The sequence below is a fragment of the Pygocentrus nattereri genome, chromosome 2, assembly GCF_015220715.1.
Source record: "Pygocentrus nattereri isolate fPygNat1 chromosome 2, fPygNat1.pri, whole genome shotgun sequence".
Taxonomy (NCBI): Eukaryota; Metazoa; Chordata; class Actinopteri; order Characiformes; family Serrasalmidae; genus Pygocentrus; species Pygocentrus nattereri.
The window spans coordinates 24794719-24814144 of NC_051212.1; the positions used below are offsets into that span (position 1 = coordinate 24794719).

Consider the following 19426-nt stretch of genomic DNA (forward strand, 5'->3'; position numbering starts at 1 on the left):
AGAGGAAGAATGTACATACATTTTCCAAAACATATTTCAAACGTGACACTTAACCACAGTGCGTAATATGGATGATGACTGAAAACACCATTTATTTTACCCATAGACGAAATCAGCTGAGACCCTGTATGGATGCTGACGATGAACTACAAAATGATGACACTTCAACAGGTCAACTACACCAGTGTACCCTTCCTGCCTGTCCAAGGGACATCTAGGGACCTGGTACATACAGCCTTCACTTCAGTGATATTACTTCAGACTCTGTATCAAACCTGCTTATTGCCTGCCCACTGCTATCACATACTGTGATACTAAACTGGTCGTGTCATTTACGCTGGAATTTCATCATTCAGCTGACACACAGATAACTACAGCGACAGTCCCTCTGGAGCTATTCGCTTCACTTGAGCACAATGGCGCTAGCTATCAGTCATAAGCTAGTTTGTTATCATTTAGTGATCCTTCTCTGTCCTGCTTCATCTGCTTTACAAGGCATTATGAGGACTCATAATGTACTGTAACTTCATGCATCCTAACCCATTTTTTTGTTAATCAGCATTTTTCAAGATTGAGTATGTGAGATGTACCTAATTATCTCTACCATGAATTTCTTAAAATCAGAGGCAACTTCAATCACTAATCTTACTGAAACACTAGCCAGCTGAGCTAAATACTTTGAACCCTTTTTCATAGTCACTTAGATCTTTTTTCTCTTTCCATATTAATCCGAACTTGAGGTCAACTGTGCCTGCTCAGCATTTTCATACATGCCACAGAGCAAGGGAGAATGTTAACTGCTCAATTGTGTCACACAGTACACCTGTCTGGAAGCATATATTATTAATTATTATGTTTCTCTACTCACTTATTCCAGTTTTTCCTTTCTTTTTTCACCATTCATAGTTATGAGAGTGGGAAACTGATATGTAGGTCCATTTACAGTCCCTTTTTGGCAGGCATGTCAAACTGAGGACCTTTTGCATTTACCCTTATGTAACACTCTGAATTTAGTTCATGAAGTCCTTGCTAATTAGTTGATGAGCTGAATCAGGTGTGTTTAATGAGGCAGTGTGCTGAAGTCTGCAGTGTTTTGGCCTGCGAGGACTGGATACTGACACATGTGTTTTAAGGGGTTTAACTATTATGACGTATCTGGATTTACGTGCGTCATGATTTTAACAGATCAGCCTCCTAAATGCTGACTAATTCTTACTGCCTATTACTTAAAAACATGATTAGCTGCTTACGTGACTAACGTGACAAGCTAAAGTCACTTGTGAGGACAAGTTAGAAGCTTCCCCTTTTTTCCCCTTCCTTCCTTTCTCTCATGGCATCTTCCTTAATGTAGTTCACAAAACAATTTCTTGCTATTTGGGGCTGTCGTCTTGTGCAACATGACCTTGTGGAGATATCTACTGTAGAAAGTGTTTTGCTAATACAACTGAACAAGACTGGTATGTCTGTTAGTTGTTGTCTTAGTTTTTCTTGCTGCACAATAATGTGCAAGGTGAACAGAGAGTGAATAGTGAGCTGCTGATGATGATGATCATAATGATGATGATGATGATCTCAGTGCAGTAATATAAAGCACTATGGAGCTTGAGGGATCGGCCCAGGGCCTGACTCCACTTCTAATTAAAGAGAGAGAGAGGGAGCAAGAGAAAGCAGAGAGAGAATGAGATATAATAAGATGAGAAATGTAATTAATTGCAACACAGTTCACTTGTCTGACAAGAAGAATAGAGACGATTCTTAATCACACACCTCTCTCTAGGCCCACTCCTTAGTCACTGAACAGAGAGAGAGAACAAGAAAGAAAGCAAGAAAGAAAGAAGAAAAAGAAAAAGATGGCAGTGCTCGTTCCCTGCCTGCTGCTACCCATAAACGGTGAGTGGGTGTGTTCCATTAGCGGTCCCATACATCATATACTCTCTCTCTCTGCGTTCTATACAGCAAAAGCAAATTGCTATTGCATTCACTTAACAAACTGGCATGGGACTCATTGCTATGGCAATACGCCCTGGCCCGCTGCCATCCGGTGTCATGCACGGGAGCAGCGTTTTAAAAGCCACTCCCTTCAAAATATATCACTTGCCCTCAGAGCCACTTTAATAATACACTCCAATCACTGCTTTCCTCAGGGATCTGTAGCAGGGGTCGCCTTATTTCCCATAAGTGCACTGTAAATCAGACCTCAGGATTAAGCCTGTTTGACAGCAGAACACACAAAGGGCCAACATACTCAAATAGGTCTATGCTGTTATATTTGGAAGTTCCTGTAAGTTACAGATGCTATATGGACCACTGGCGCTCACTCAATTTATCTCAACTCAACGCGGTCTATATAGTGAATTTTGTACGTTAAAACTATCAAGGCGCCATTACACAATATATTGGGGGAGAAAAAAAACACACTTGGTGTTTACTTCTTTTTGGCAATAACAATATTGAAGTAATACATTTTCAAAAACGGTTTATGATGCATTTTGTAACAAAATTCTTCACTTATAAATAGTCACTACAAGTCAAAAGTTTGGACATTTTTACTTTTTTTTTTCATTTTAACCACATTTTAAACAGTAGTGAAGACTAGGGATGCTGCCAAATCAAACCATTCATGCGAACTGAATCAGTTCAATCTGATTTGAAGTTTAAGAGCTGGGTTTCATGTGTGACATGATGTCACAAAGGCTAACGGTATCATAAGTTTACATTATTTTTACAAAGGCAGAAAAACAATCTATTTTAATGAACTTAGCCTATTTATTCTGTTTTCAGTTCTTGCTGAAAATTCTATAAGCGTGAAATGTCAGTAGGGTAGAGAGCAAAACCGGGTCATAATGTCAAAAGTTTTAGTTCTCTCTCTCTCTCTCTCTCTCTCTCTCTCTCTCGTTTGCTATCTCATACTCAAAAAGGTATTCCAAAATGGCTGTGACAAAAAATTAAAGTGTAAAGCTGTAATTCCTAAAGGAATATAAGGATAAAACACATGTAACATTATCGTATTCAGTGTTATTATCAGTGTCATGTATAAAGAAGCAGCAGAGTAATTCACTCTGAAATTATTACTTAGTAGACTTGTAAAAAACGTATTATTATTAATTTATATTATTAATTTTTACCCAATTTTCTCCCCAATTTCCAATAGCACTCGCTACTTAGGACTCCCCCAATCACAAGACACTACCAATGCTAGGAGGGTGAAGGCTAGCACAGGCTTCCTCCGAGACCTGTGAAACCAACCACCTCTTGTTTTTCGAACTGCCGCTCACACATCACAGGACAGCCGAACGTGCTAAGAGGAAAGCACAAACTGCTTTCCTGTCCAAACAGGAAATATAATGCCACTGTTAGAACATAAACTTGTGTGGTATTGTAACTTCTTAGAAAAAGAAAAAATATTAGATTAATTAAGTAATTTTGCATCATTTGTTTTGGTCTAAATATCATACAATTTTCTCATGATGTAACGGATATTTAAAAAATGCTAGGAATTGAGATCGAATAATCAGTAACAATAAAACAGATAAACCACATCCATCAAGGACGATTTAAGATACATAAATTCATGAAACTGTGTCTTAATTGAAAGCGTTTGTAGCACTGTAGCCCATGAAGAGGTGGGGTCATGCCTTGGTGGGGTTTTAAGTGAAGGCTGCAGTGCTGGTGGCTCCAGTCTGGCTGCAGGGGAGCAGGGTGATGAGAGAGTCCACTGAGAGGGCTCTAATCATAGCCAATGAGCGTCAGCCTGTGGCCTACGGTGGCCCTGATTAGTAATTACAACCCTGCATAGGGTGTGTGAGTATACTTGTGTGCATGTGTAATGTGTAACCATCTAACAAGTTGACATTCATATTACAGAAAAGCACTGTGAAGCAAGACTGATGTTGAAAGACTTGCATTGAGATTTAACCAGGAATTAATGGAGGGAAAGGAGAGAAAGAATGAGTAACTTGAATAGAGAGTGAAAGGGTAGTGTGAGGCACGCTTTAGCAGCTTTTCATGCTAAATTGCTTTCATGTGCACATCCTTCTTCTGGGTGAAGAATTAGCCTAAAATATTTGTGTCTTACAATGTTTTTCAACATGAGATCAAATGTTTGAGCCATAAAAAGAGCATTTTCTAGCAAGAGAAAATATTCCCTGTAAGCTAAATTTCTAACTGCAGCAAACAGGAATCCATGCACATGAGCACACACAGGCACACATACGGGAATTCAGCGGGGTAATCTTATTGGGAGGCTCCCAAACAGCAGAAATTACAAACCAGAAACCCAATTATCGTCCCGGCTGTCTCAATTACAGATCTTCTACCTAACTCCCATCTATCACACGCATATTAAAGACATCTGAATAGATTCAAGCTCTCTTTTTTCTTCAACATGGTTTTAAATGCAAGTAAAGAGGAGCTAGAGTGTCTGAGACCTGCTCATGTTCACATTACTGATATGGTTTCCCTAAAAGTGAAGGAGAAACATGTGGACTGCTGAAAGAAACTGATTTGTCCATGCTCCTCCTACAAATGCATTCTTTCATGACAACTGTTGCTACGTTTACAGAATGTTAACATACATCCCATTCAACATAAAAAAACCAAAGGGCCCAAAAAAAAACACTACAAAATATGATTACATTTGACTGATACTGCAAACTGATATCTGATGATGTATTTACTGTACTTTTTCATTGTGAAAGCAGAATATTTGTGTTGGGCTAATATACTAAAATGTACTGTATTTTAATCATTTTATTGCTTATGTAATATTTAAATAAAAATAAAGCTAATTAGGTGTTTCAGCCACACACATTGCTAATAGGTGGATAACATTAAGCCTTGCAGTCTCGTTAGACAAACACTAGCAGTAGTTGGGCTGCAGTGATGAGCTCAGTGACTTAAAACATGTCATAGGACACCACCTCTGCTACACCTCAGTTTATGAAAGTTCTGTCCGGCTAGATCTGCCCGTGTCAAATGTAAGTGCTATTATTGTGAAATCAAAGCAGCTAGGAGCAACAATAGCTCAGCCACAAAGAGGTAGACCACACAAACTCACAGAGTGGGGCCTATCCTCTGCTGAATCACTTATTAAAGAATTCCAAACTGCCTGGATGCAACATCAGCAACAGAACTGTGTGTTAGGAGCTTCAAGAAGTTGGTTTCCATGGCTGAGCAGCTACACACAAGCCTAAGATCAAAATGCACAATGCCAAGCTTTGGGGGAGTGGTGTAAAGTGGGAAATGTTTTCTGTGGAGTGAGGAAACACTCTGCTCTACCTGGGTTACATTTACGGTATTTTGCTGACGCTCTTATCCAGAGCGACTTACAATTTGATCATTTTTACACAGGTAGGCCAAGGTGGTGTTAGGAGTCTTGCCCAAGGACCCTTATTGGTATAGTGTAGGGTGTTTGCCCTGGTGGGGAATTGAACCCCAGTCTACAGCGTAGAAGGCAAAGGTGTTAACCACTACACTAGCCACTAGTTAGAAGAACTGACCCGCACAGAGCCCTGATGTCAACCCCTTCAAACACCTTTGGAATGAACTAGAACGGAGATTGTGAGCCAGGTCCTCTTGTCCAACATCAGTGTTTGATGTTTTTCTCCTTTGAGGCTAATATTTCTCCTTCTCCTGTTTGTTTAAAATCCTGCAGTCAGAGGGGCTAAGATAAGCCTGCATTAAAACCCCAGTACATTCTGAGACAATTGCAATGTTATGAGATACAAAAGGAGCAAAGGTAAGGAGAGAGAGATAGAGAGAGAGAGAGAGAGAGAAAGAGAGAGGGAGAGAGACAGGGGAGGGTGGTAAAATGTGGAAGGAGATATTTTGACAGGGTAGAAAACTTTCAAATCAGTGTCAGTTAAGTAGGACGCTGCTGTGACAGAACTTGACAAACATACACACACACACACACACACACACACACACACACACACACACACACACACACACACACACACATGACATGTTCATGTGTTCATTCTTATATCCCATCAGGGTTTTAGGCCATACATGTGTCTCATATATACGAATAATCTCAGCATAAATACATAGTGATATTAGGTACATTAATGTCTTACACTAACATTTCCAAACATCTCCTGCAAGCAGCCCCATATAATTAGCAGTTTTCATCCAGTACCTTGTTTGGGTCAGCTATCCTTCATTAAGGTAATTAAGGAGTTCTGGTGATAGAGTTAAATAAATCTGTACGATGACTGGGGCATTGAGAGGGAAACAAACTTGAGTTCTCCTTAAAACACAATGCCAAGGTGAATGGGACTATAGAATTAAACAAAAACCTAATCTTCACCAAAAAAAAAAGCCAAAAAGCAACAAAACATGGAGCTTTTAAAAAAATTAAGTCTATTTTGTTGGTTCTGATATTTTGGGTTAGTCTTGTTATTCTCTGGTTTTCAATCGGATATTTATGTACTTAAAATATGTGTAAACACACACATGTACAGAGGCTATATTTACACACTATCATTAAAGAAAAAGAGGAACATTCAAGGATTCTACTGTAAAATTATATATGTCTGTGAGTGTGTGTGTGTGTGTGTGTGTGTGTAGTTTATTGGGTCAGGCTGTAGATGGTGAACAGGTTGTTGAGCAGTTTGGCGCAGGAGGATTCTCCCCATCACCAAGCATTACCCGAGGGGCTGTGCTCTACTTACAGAGACACACACACACACACACACACACACACACACACACACACACACACATGTACATGTACACACACAGCCCTGCACAGAACCTCACACAGTCATAAACTCCTAAAGCATTTCTGGTGTGGATTTAGGGTTTAGCTTCAGGAGTGATTTCTGGGTCACTCTGTAGGCTAGAGAGAGAGAGAATGAGAGAAAAGAGAAAGAGAGCAAGAAGAGAGAAGGAGAGCAAGAATGAGAAAAAACAAGAAGAAAGAAATGAGAGAAAGACAGATTCACAGAGAGAAAACGGCAGAGGTAGAGAGAAAGAAGATGAGAAAAAATAGAGAAGAGAAAGAGAGGGCAAAGTAAATGTAAATTGGTGTAGGAGAGAAAAACAGATGGAAAATGAAAGAAGCAAGAAAAGAAAAGTTAGATGTGTGAGCGTGTGTGTGTGTGATAAATTGTACTGAATGAGTGAATTACTCCTAAACCTGGCTTTCAATCTACCACCAGTGTGAAGGACAGAGGAATTACACACACACACAGACAACAGGCCAGGTGTCAGCTCTTCTATCGCTCCATCCGTTCATAACTCTGCTTTCTTCTCTTCCCCTCCTCTTCCTCCTCTCCTCCTCTTCTTTCCATTTCATCCTGTCAGTTCAGAGCCAGTGCACTGCAGATTTCCACTGAGACCAGGTGGGTTTCAGCTGCCTTCATCTCTCACCTCTCACACACACACACACACACACACACACACACTTCAGGCCCCAAATCCCCCTGATCCCCTCCACCCCAGCACCACATATCTCTGTACTCCAGGAGCATTTTTTCAATCAAGCGCTAGGTGATTCTCACAAAATTGCATTTTATACTTGTTCACATACTGTATGTAGAGTCGTTGTTGAGAGAGCCCACAGATGTGACCCAAAGTGACCAAATACACTAATAAAATATACAAATACTCTTAACAGAATTCTTGTACATGTTAATACAAGAACTGTGATTTAAATGGGAAAATACACTATAGCATTTTCAAAGCATTAATGTCCAATACAGAACACATGCAGAGCAAGGAAACGCTTTCCACTTTTGTCTTTGAGTGAACGAATAACAATCTCAATTAATCAGTTTCAAATTCCAGCAACAAAAATGAAAGAGATAATTTGAAGAGAAGATGAGAAAATGACCTAGAATATCATACAAATACATAAGAGGGAGGATGAGGACAGCTCAGATGATGAGGAAACAGAAAACAAAATAAGGGGCAGCAGGAAAGCAGGCAATAATGAGGGAGACAAACATTTACGGTTAAATATACTATATTTGACACAAATGCCACATTGTATGTCCAGCACAAAAAAGATTGAGATTTGTGTTCAGTGAGAACATGCTTTGTTTGCTGCTATTCAGATGACATAATGGTAAGTTCATTTTAAGTAAATTCCTGAATTTACTTTCAGTTTCCTCTGGGATGAGTTGAGTGGTGTTTGTGATCCACACATCATCCAGCATCAGGACTTGACTCAATAATGCTCTTGTAAAAGCAATCAAATCCTCACAGCAATCTATTAAAAAGCCTTCTCAGAAGAGTAGAGACTGTTACTGCACCAATTTGTTTAAAAGTGTGTGTGTGTGTGTGTGTGTGTGTGTGAGTGTGTGTGTGAGAGACAGAGAGAGAGAGAGAGAGAGAGAGAGAGAGAGAGAGAGAGAGAGAAAGAAAGAGAGAGAATGGATAGGAGTATTAATAAAGCAGTGTAGTGGGGTGGGTACAGATTGTAACGGGAAGAGAGAAGAGGTCTAGTGTACTCTGTACTCTGTCAAACATTATTTGTTACTGTACACAGTAGGAACATGCTGGAGAGACAGAATAATGGTAAGAGGAATGAAAGAGAGAATAGAAAGGAAGAGAGAGATTAGGAGACAGAAAGATAGCAGATAATGAGAGAAGGAGAGAAAGGATTTAGAGAGATAAGTAAAGGAATAGTAAGGAAAGAGGGACGGAGAGAGAGAGATAATAGATAAAGGAGGAGAGAGAAAGAGAGAGAGTGAGATATAATGGATAAGGAGGTGTTAGAGTGATAATAGATATGGAGAGAGGCAGAGAGAGTGAAAGAGAATACATGAGGAGGGGTTGGAGAGATCTTTAGATAAGGAGAGAGGGAGAGAAAAAGACATGAAGTCATTGAACAGTATAAGTGAGTGATGAGGCCTGAGCCAAGAGAGAAAATGGTGAAGAAAAAGAGTAAAAAATAGAGATGAAGGGAGACAGGAGGTCAATGAGAGACAGACAGAGAAATAGTGAAGGAGAGAGGGAGAGAGAGGGAAGGACAGATGGGGGTAAAGAGATTGGTTTAGCAAGAACGTCATCACGATAAAGCCCTCTGAACCAAATGTAAGAGGAAAACAGTGACATAGAAAGAGAGACAGGAAAGAGGTGGAGGAGGGGAAGGTGTGAAGAAGAGAGAGGCAGCAACTGTGACACTCACAAATCCAGAGTAGTGAACCTCATCTAGCAGACTTCTGATCTGTGAGTGTATGTGTGTACAGAAGCACCACACAGCCTTCAAACCTGAGTCAAAGCTTACTTTGCTGACGTGTACAAGTATGTGTACTGTGCAGATACTCTACACATGGTGAAAATAACTTTCTCAATCACAAACCAGTACATGGCCAGAAGAATGTGGACACCATCACATCTACAGGGTATAAATAGGGAGTGCACCTCTCCTTTGTTGCAGCATCAGCCTCTCTATCTCTTAGATGTTGGAACATTGCTGTGAGGACTTGAGTGCATTCAACCACAGAGCTTTAGTGATATCAGGTACTGATGTTGAGCACAGCTGAATGTAATGCTGAATGGGGTAGGAGTTTTCACGATTCATGATCTTCACAGCCTACATTATGATTTCTTCTTGTATTTGTCTTGAAATGTAGTATTAGCTTAGTTGTTAAGTCTACAGGCCTGTTTTACCATCTAATAGGTTTAAACCTAAATCTAAAAAAACAGAAAAAAAGAAATTACATTTTTATTTCTCCTTTGCATCATATACAGTAAATAGTACAGTTCATGGTGTTTATTTTTCATCACAAATGTAAGACACCAACAAAATATTTAATAAAATTTGAGTTTATTTCACAATAGGGGAAACGGAGAGCTGTTGATGTTTGTCAATCAGTGCAGAGAGAACTGCAATACATTTTAGAACTATTATTTTTCCCACCCGTGATGCTGAAACAGGAAAAAGAAAAAGGGCCTTTTCATAAATCGTTGCCACAAAGCTGGATTAAGGAAGTGGTGGAGTAGTTTTTATTATCATTAATTTACTTGTGCGGGTGGCACGGTGGCGTGGTGGGTAGCGCTGTCGCCTCACAGCAAGGAGGGCCTGGGTTCGATTCCCCGGCCGGGTGACCAGGGTCCTCTCTGTGTGGAGTTTGCATGTTCTCCCCGTGTCTGCGTGGGTTTCCTCCGGGTTCTCCGGTTTCCTCCCACAGTCCAAAGACATGCAGTCAGGCCAATTGGACATGCTAAACTGCCCCTAGGTGTGAGTGTGTGAGTGTGTGAGTGTCTGTGTGTCTGCCCTGCGATGGCGACCTGTCCAGGGTGTATCCTGCCTTCCGCCCGAAGACTGCTGATGGATGGATGGATTATTTACTTGTTGTGACTTAGTAAAACACTATTTCTGCTACGGAGTGGTTTCTAATGGGTCAAATCAAGCATCTGTGCCAAATCAAACACATCATGCCCCTCTCTGGGCAGCCCTGAACTACAGTACTAAAAGAGTCAATGAAAATAGCCTGTAAAGACAGTGTGCTTCATGTATTGATTCAGTAATTCAGGTACTCTTTAGCTGTTCCACTGCCTGTTGTGTTTACTCTCTGTTTCTCTGGCTTAGTGGCAAATCGATCTCTAGACATCTGCTTAACAAAAGAAGCCAGTACAAATACTTCTCTCTCTCCTTCTCTTCCTCCCTTCTTTCCTGCTCTTTTTCCCTTAGTTTCTATTATTTTATGCAGCTCTTGCTCCAGGACTTTAGCTGCACTGTTTTTTTTATTTCACTTTTCACAGCTAAAGCTCACTTCTAAGTTAAAATAAACCTGCTTTCACCTATTACATGCATACACAGACTCACACTCACACACACATACACAGATACACACATGTACACCTAAACTATACACCTATAGCCTTCAGTGTCTGCTGCTGCTCATCTGGAGCATTACTTGCACACACACACACACACACACACACACACACACACACACACACAGCTTCTACAACACTAAAAATAGCTAAAACCCTTTCACCACAGTGCCTCAGCTTAAAAACAATTCTGACAGATGCTTGAAAAAAACCAACCACACAAACAAACCAAAATAAACACACACACACACACACACACATACAAACATGCACACCAACAACAACTGGTCCCAATGATTAGAAAGATCTCAGTGAAGAATGGTATATTAGAAATTATAGTAGAAAGACAATATGTTCTTTAAAAAATGGGTTCTTCAGCACAGACAATGGATATATAGAATATAAGCTCCCTGGACAAAAAACATTGTCTCATGCATCATTTCTTCTCTAATACCTGGTTAAGAATCCAATCCTTAATTACAGTTCCAGTCCTGTCAGGTAAGTAGTAGGCTCTGTCGATTTCCTGTCCAGGTCCTGACCGCTCTTCCACTGACTTTGCGCCAAGCAAAACACAACATTGACACTCCCACCCTCCAGGATGACACCTGTAGGGTGTCTTTATGTGAGTGCTTCAACAGACATGATGAAACACTGGGATAGTCTGACTAATCAGCAGAACCGCCAGGCCTCAATCGTTCTTCTCGACTTGGAACAACAGGCTAAATGCTGACATTTGGAACCAGTTCATGTAAGCATGGGTTGGAATGGACAGGAACACCGCAGACTGATGTAATACTTACCTGAGTGGTTCTGTTATGAAGGCAATGGGATGCACCACCAAGCATTAGAATAGAAATAACGTATGTAACATTATTTGTCCAATGAGCATATATACACTATATTGCCTAAAGTATTCACTCACCCATCCAAATCATTGAATTCAGGTGTTCCAATCACTTTCATGGCCACAGGTGGGCCATGAGTGTGAAAGTCCAGTCGTGAAATTTCCTCACTACTAAATGTTTCACGGTCAACTGTCAGGGGTATTTTTAAAACCTGTGAGCAGCTTATGGGATGCCAGTAAGTGTCGACTAGAGCTATTTTAGAGGAACACCTTAAATAAGTTTTATTTAATATTTAATTATAAAAATATTTAATATTTTATTAGATGATCATCTTCACGTCTTTCATCAGGCTCTCAGTGGATAACCTGTAGTATATTGTTCTTTAAAGAACCTTTTAAACAATGGTCTAACATTGCACCTTTACAGTTTCTGCTCAAATCATTTGAACCTACTTTGGTGCTGCATAGAATGCTAGGGTGTACACAAAAACAGAGACAGTAATATTTAAACAGCCCTCTACTCACATGGTCTCATCATTTTGGAACTCCAGTTTTCCTGAAACTTCTTCGTAGTCCCCGCCCCCGCGGGCCGTCCCGTCAATGGTCCTGTAGGGCACGGCCACCAGGCCTCGTGCACCAGATGTCCTCTGGACTTTCACCTGCATTACGCCCACACTTTCACTGACCCGTGTAGACTCGCTCTCAAACGTGAAGATGCCTGCATGGTCGTCATCATAGATGGTCACTGTGGCTGTGTGAGCCTCCCCCAATGCTGCTTTAGGAGTGGGGGCTCCGGTATCCAAGGCAACGGGGTGTCCATCGGCCCACCCCACAATTCGTGGATTGCTGAGGTGGACGTAGAAGTACTCATCCTCCTCAAATATGTCATCGTCAATGATGCCCACGGTCAGCTCTTTGAGTGTCTCTCCAGGCTTGAAGACCAGAGTCCCTTCAGCAAACTCATAATCAGAGCCAGCGTTGGCAGTGCCGTCTTCAGTACGGTAGTCAACCTGGGGAAAATTACAGGTTAAAGGTTAAGAGAGGGAGATGTTCTAGCCATAACCATATAGTGCTTTGAAAAACTATTCGCATCCTCAGGTTTTTTCTGTATATTTGCATATTTATCACACAAAATGGCACCAGATTATCATACAAAATGTAATACAGGACAAGGAGAATATTAGTAAACTCAAAGGACAGTTTTTAAATGATAATGTTTTAATATATTCAATATATTTCAATAACTTCCTTTCTTATCTCTTCCGGGGATTTCTTCTGATCCTGGCATAGAGTGCTACCTTTCGAGGCCTTTCAGCCTCCTTCACATTGCTGGAAAGGTTCTATTTGAGTGATCCCTAGATTCAACAGGGCGGGCAGTAATCAAGACTTCACGTGTCTTGTTTAATGATTGATCTTAATGATGTAAAGTAAATTTGGTTAACTGGTCGACTGAGTAACTAAGGAGACTAATTACTTTTTCAAACAGCCCCCAGCTGGTGCCTTTTTTTCCTTCAATAAATGAAATGATCACTTAAAAACTGTATTTTGAGTCTCCTCATACTGACTTGTTATATTTTGATTCAAATTATGAAACAATTAAGTGTGACAGATATGCAAAAAGAAGAAATGATGAGGGGGAAAATACTTTTTTTCTCAGCATTGTAACAGACCAAGACAGACTGCATTCTTCTGAAAAAATAAATGATCCCTGCTGCTGTAAAGCTGGGCTGGCACATCAGACACTTATAGATATAAAATAAACCAGGAGGTTTATTGAAAAAAGGATTGACATGAAAACAGAGTTAACACTAGACCAGATCAAAACCCAGTAAAGCAAAACAAAGGCAAAACCGCAGTCATTAAACAAGCAAGGGTCGAAACCAAGAGATCTAAAAAATAGATCAACAAAACCAGCAGAGGAGGATCCAAAAACTACAAAGAGAGACAAAGCAAGGTCGTAAACAGTTTAAGTGTCAAATTGCAAACCAGCTCAGTATGCAGTGACGGAACAGGGGAAATACTTGATAACATAACAATGAAACAGACAGGCTTATATACACATTTATAAAGGTGATGACAATCAGTATTCAGGTGACTTGGATCTGCTGGTTGACTAATGATTAGTTGACGGAGTCACATGACAAACTGAGGGATCTTGGGAATTGGAGGTCGTAATGAAGCAAGAGTCAGGCTGAGGAGCCTCAGCATATTGCAGAAGCTGCCTAGAACCCCTATCAAAGTTCTAAGAGTTCACTACAGTCATACAATCTCTTCTTTTACTACAACTATCTGCTGAGAATATGGTCAGAACTTGTAAAAGGTATGTAACGTGTTTTCCATAATTCTACAACATTTTGGTCTTTATTTATACATCATTTATATTTATGCTTGAAATGTTTTTCTAAGACAAGTGTATGTGTAAATTGTGACGTAACACCATTTGTGTTGTTTTCATCCCGTCTTTGCTTAGTACCATAAAAATCAGTTAATTCAAAGAATGTCATCACACAGTTATGCAGTAGCTACCTTGACAGTACACCCTGCATCCCCTCCATGTCGCCCCACGGTGAGCTTTAAGGAGCCACAGTTCTCAAAGCACTGGTAGAGTGCTGGCTCGAACTCTAGCCGTGTGGTGTAGGGGTCGTCCTCCTGCTCCCGCGTCTCTCCACTGCTCACCACCTTCCGGGCCTGATCTGCTGCATGCTTCTTCAGAATGTTCCCTGCACCAATCATCATCCTAGTGGCCTGGATACGATAAAATGCTCGGCTCTTCTGCTGCTGCACCAGCACCTGAAGGGACCACCAAGAGAACACACTGCTTTGGTACGTGTTTTGTTACAATTATTTATAATCCTACTGCTAATTTTGTGCACAGTGAGAATGACAGGAACATCATGCTGTTATTTTATATAAAATGAGGACAAAACTTCTTACTATGGCATTTCTTTCCCCAGAATGGATACTCTGTAATTTGGAGTCATTTTGTACCAGTAATTAAAGGAGTAGCTTGGTGAAAAATCTTATTTTCACAATTTTTCCCTTGCCCAAAATGTAGCTAATCAGCCAAGACATGTTTTGAATCCAAAGGTTGCTTTTTAACAGTACACTGCAACCTAAAACTAGATGTTATTTGTCATTTTAAACCATATTTGGTAGTTCATTATATCCCTTAGCCTCATAGATTCAACAGAAGCCTGTTATTCTGCTTAATCTGTAGCTGTTATATGTTTTGCCATCAGCTTAAAGTTTAACTTAGCCATTGGCCTATCTGTTCGCTTGGCATTGCCATACTTAGCCGTCTTTCTGCATTTAACAGCTCTAGTGCAAAAACTAGGCACTTTACATGCTGTTACAGGATGTTACTTCATGCTCACCAAAAGACAAACCCAGAGCCACTGATTTTATATCAGCCATACCTGATAGTTGGCCATCTCTATGAGCTGCTCCATGTCTTTGTCTGGGTGTCTTTGCTTGAGCTCCTTCAGTGTCCTAGCCATGTCCCTCCTGGCCTCCTCCTCCTGATCGCGACCCCCCAATCCATCCTCTCCTCCCAGCATGCCGTCAAGGTGGGCTGCCATGCCATCCAGTTCTAGCATGTCCATCTTTGTGAAGCCTGTCTCTTTCACCATCTCTTCACCTCCTTCCGTCTCTACCACAATACCATGGCTCTTGTCTGCACGGTAGTGCTTGCGGACATACTTGTAGAAGAGCAGGCGTCGGTCGGCCACCCATGCCTGCACCACGCAGATGGGGAAGAAGAGGAAGGTGAGAACAGCCTCCCAAACCTCGACTTCACTGGGGGATGACACACAGAGTATTATGTAGAGCCAGACGTAGGCGAAGATACTCCATGCTGCAGTCACAAAGAAGACTCTGAGGTGCTTGACTTTCCGGGTCTCACCATCAGGTACAACATAGACGCAGATTCCAATGATGACAAACATGTTGAAGGCAGCGCTGCCAACAATGGTGCTGGGGCCCAAGTGTCCAGCTTTAAACTGGTGCCCACAAACCTCAATGACTGACAGCAGAATCTCTGGAGCTGAAGAACCCAAAGCCATCAAGGTCAGGTTAGAAACAGTCTCGTTCCAGATGCGCACAGTTGCCGTAGTGGTCTCACCATTGGGCCTTTTGATGGTAATCTCCTTCTCTTGCGAGGTGATGACCTCAATAGAAGACATGAAACGGTCTGCAATGATTGACATGCCCAGGAACATGTAGACCAGTGCCACAAAGTAGACGATGGCACGAGCCACCTTATCACCCACTGATGGGTTCTGGGGGTTCCACACGGGTAAGATGACACCCTCGGAGCAGACGTCACCTTGGGAACAACTGGCATTGGAGTAGGCTAAGTCAGGGGAGCTGGCGTTGGAGGGGATACAGAGAAAGATAAGAAGGAGGAGAAGGGGGAAGAAATAGTTGGTTTGAAGGAAGCGATGCATGGTCAGTTTTCCACAGTGGTTGAGAAAATCCGCTTTGTGCATTGTACCTATAAAAGAGGGAGGGTGATAGAGACAGAAACAGAAATAAATATTTTAAACACAGACACTATACTTCACTTTATTTTTGAAGTGCCAGAAACTGGAGCACAGTCATACCACCCCCACCCACCCCCACCCTCCACCCCCCACCCCAAAAACAAAACAAACAACACTTTCAGGGACTTCAAGCTGGAAAACAACAGCAAGAGAAGAGTTATGCAAATTAGGCTGGAAACTCAGGTTAAGACATCCATAAGCACTTTTATTTACTGGTTTATTATTTCATTTTACAGGTCAATAAAGTGGATAATTTGATAAAATAATGACCATAAAGTGAGCTTCTGAAAATGTCTTTTTTCATTGTTCATTTTGTAAAATCTCTGAAAGGGTAACTTCGAGGAGATGGGGAGAAAAGTTCATGAATTTAATGCCTATTAAGGATACTTTTCTTAAGTAATCGTGGATCATTTCTACTGGTCATAAAACTGCATTAACATTAAAACAATTTTTTTAATATAAAGGCAATTATATTATTATCACAGTTAATTTGTTTAAACAGCTAAGCAGCAAATGTTGCCAGTCCACTATTACAGCCACAACAGCAGAGTTGACGCATGATGTTGAAATGTCTTGTTTAATACAGATTATAACCAACACTGCTGATTTCTTTACTGCACTCAAATGCTGAAAAGCTCTAAGAAGCTCCAGGTCTTGAGATTTCTCATCCATGTCCCAACAGATTCATCCCTCCGGCATTTACCTGCCATTGTCCTTTCACATCTCCACTCATCTCAGCATCCTCTTTTCTCTCCCCCTTATCTGTACATCAGCATCTCTCTCTACTCGCCCTTTTTAATACATCAGCTCTATATCTTCTTTTCTTTCTGTTAGTTGAATATCACACAGGCTTCCCCACATATGGACACTTCTGAAGAATGTAAGCTCACTTCACTGCGTGTGACCTTAGAAGATCTTTGATTTGAAAAAGTAGGAAAAGCAATGAAACCTGAGGCGGTCATTCATGTCAGACACAAACTACATATGGTTAAGACATCCAGAAACCACTGACCTCTCTCGGCCATCTCTCTCTCTCTCTCTCTCTCTCTCTCTCTCTCTCTCTCTCTCTCATCTCTCTCTCTTCTCTTCTATTCTCTCTCTACCTCTGCTCTCTTCCTCTTTCTCTCTCACTCACTCACTCACTCACTCACTCATATCTATCTCCTTCCTTTCTCTCTTTCTCTCTCTCTCCCATATATCTTCTTCTGTCTCTCTCCTTCTGCTTCCCTCTCTCATCTCTCTTTCTCTCATATATCTCTCTTTCTTCCCTCTTTCTCTAATTCTTCCTCTTGTTCATATCTCTTTCTTTCTCTCTCTCATGTCTCTCTTTCATTCTTTCTATCACTTTCTCCTTAAGGGTGAACATCACAGATGTGAGTGTTTTTGACAGACCACACACGGCCTGGCCATTCATGACATTTCACAACTGTGACATGATTAAACACACCAACACACACACAGACAAACACACACACACACACTCTCGCACAAGTACACTGCCTGGTGGGCCTTTGGCAGTGCCCTTCGCACATTTATTGACTTCTATTTTGAACAGTAATGGTATCATCAAAAAATTAAATCAAGTTCTAAATGTTATGTCCTTCTTCTTTCATACACACACACACACACACACACACACACACACACACACACACACACACACACACACATACACCCTTCGTCTGATGTCATCAGTCAGTCATGTTGATTGTGCTTGTGTTATTAATCTAATGGACTGTGTTCTGCTGTGTGGGTGGGCTATGAGGTGGGGGGCTGTAAGCAGGGTGTGTGTTCTTGTATATTTATGTTCTTGTAGACAGAAATACCAATACCAAATGCCACTTCAGCACCACAGACAGCTCCGCTGCAGAGCACTGAACAGCACCACGGAGAGCTGCCAGCAGCTTCAACAGGCTGAGAGTAACCTGAACCTGTTCACCAGCAAAACACACACCATCAGTCTGGAAACACACTCATATGTGAATTGTGGGCCAGTGCTGATATCTGATAAATATAGTTCTGTACAAAAGTCAGAGTGCATCCTTCACAGACCACCTTCATAGATCTATCTATCTATATACTTATCAAATGTTCGGTAAAGGGAGGATGCAGAAGAAACAAGCTGAGTCTGCAACCTCTGAGAACGTGTTTGACCTGCCCATTGCAGCTGCCTCATAACGAGTAAAGACCCTCACTTTCTGCTGACCTCGGCCTTTAAGCCCTTTACTGTCATAAATGACCCACTAGTGCTTGACACAGACATGCTAACACTATGCCCCCCCCCCCCCCCCCCCCCCACACACCTAGACTAGTGTTATAAAAGAGCCATAAAGCAGAAAGTCCAGCTGTGTGTGTGTGTGTGTGTGTGTGTGTATGTAAGGCATGAAATTGCCACTCTGTTCTCAGCCACACTAAGCGGTGAGCGTGTGTGGTGCATGCAGTGTTGTGTAAAGGGGGGCATGGTGGAGGGATTAGAGTTTTGGATTACAGCAATTCACTGTGTGAAGGTCTGATGAGACAAATAATTAGACAGCTTTGCACACTGATGCTCAATGCAGTGTGTAGAGCATGACCCTCTGGTCTGGCCATGCAATTATACACACTCTGCTGTGTGGTGGCAGACAACCCAGTGTTCCAGTCTACATATTCATACACACACACATACACACACACACGCACACACACACATACACACACACACACACACACACGCACACACACACACACACACACACATATAGAAATTAAATCTGAAGAAACTCTGAGTTTCTACCAGGGTTTCTTAAGCTTTTTAGAAGTACTTCATGAAGCAGCAACAAAAAGGAAATAAGGAAAATTCCACTTATCAAACTTACATCGTAAGAAACATCGTCAGAATTACATCGTCAGAAACATAATTCAGTGGGGTTTGATATGAAATGTGCCATTCTAGATATGCTTACTAAGTCAGAACTGTTCAAAGTGGTGACAGAAACCAGATGTCTAAAGTGTTTAAGGCCTCCAATGCAATGTTTTTGTGGAGAGATACAAGCAGTATATCTAAAGGCAAAATAGTCCCCAGAGAACAGCTCTGAATGTATACTTAAAAAATCAGTGCATACAACTGAGAACCCCCCTATTTCCCTTACTCACTGTGATCTAAATTCACAGACATTGTGCCACACAACCTCAATCAAGTATATTTGTGACATCCTGATAGTCTGAGTTCGTGTCAGGTTCCTCCTTTCAGTGGTGCATACAAAAGCTC

The 19426-nt window shown here is 41.2% G+C and overlaps 1 protein-coding gene across 2 annotated transcripts in view; it reads right to left on the bottom strand.

Moving 5' to 3' along the window:
• The window catches only part of slc8a4b (solute carrier family 8 member 4b), a 100397-nt gene that overhangs the window by 35765 nt on the left and 45206 nt on the right, over window positions 1-19426 (bottom strand). For both annotated transcript variants that reach the window (XM_017699658.2, XM_017699659.2), the window contains 3 exons: window positions 15055-16130; window positions 14165-14428; window positions 12164-12648 (listed from right to left, as the gene is read on the bottom strand). In XM_017699658.2, the coding sequence (XP_017555147.1) occupies window positions 12164-12648; window positions 14165-14428; window positions 15055-16125 (1820 nt within the window). In that variant the 5' untranslated portion in view covers window positions 16126-16130. The remainder of the gene's footprint in view (window positions 1-12163; window positions 12649-14164; window positions 14429-15054; window positions 16131-19426) is intronic.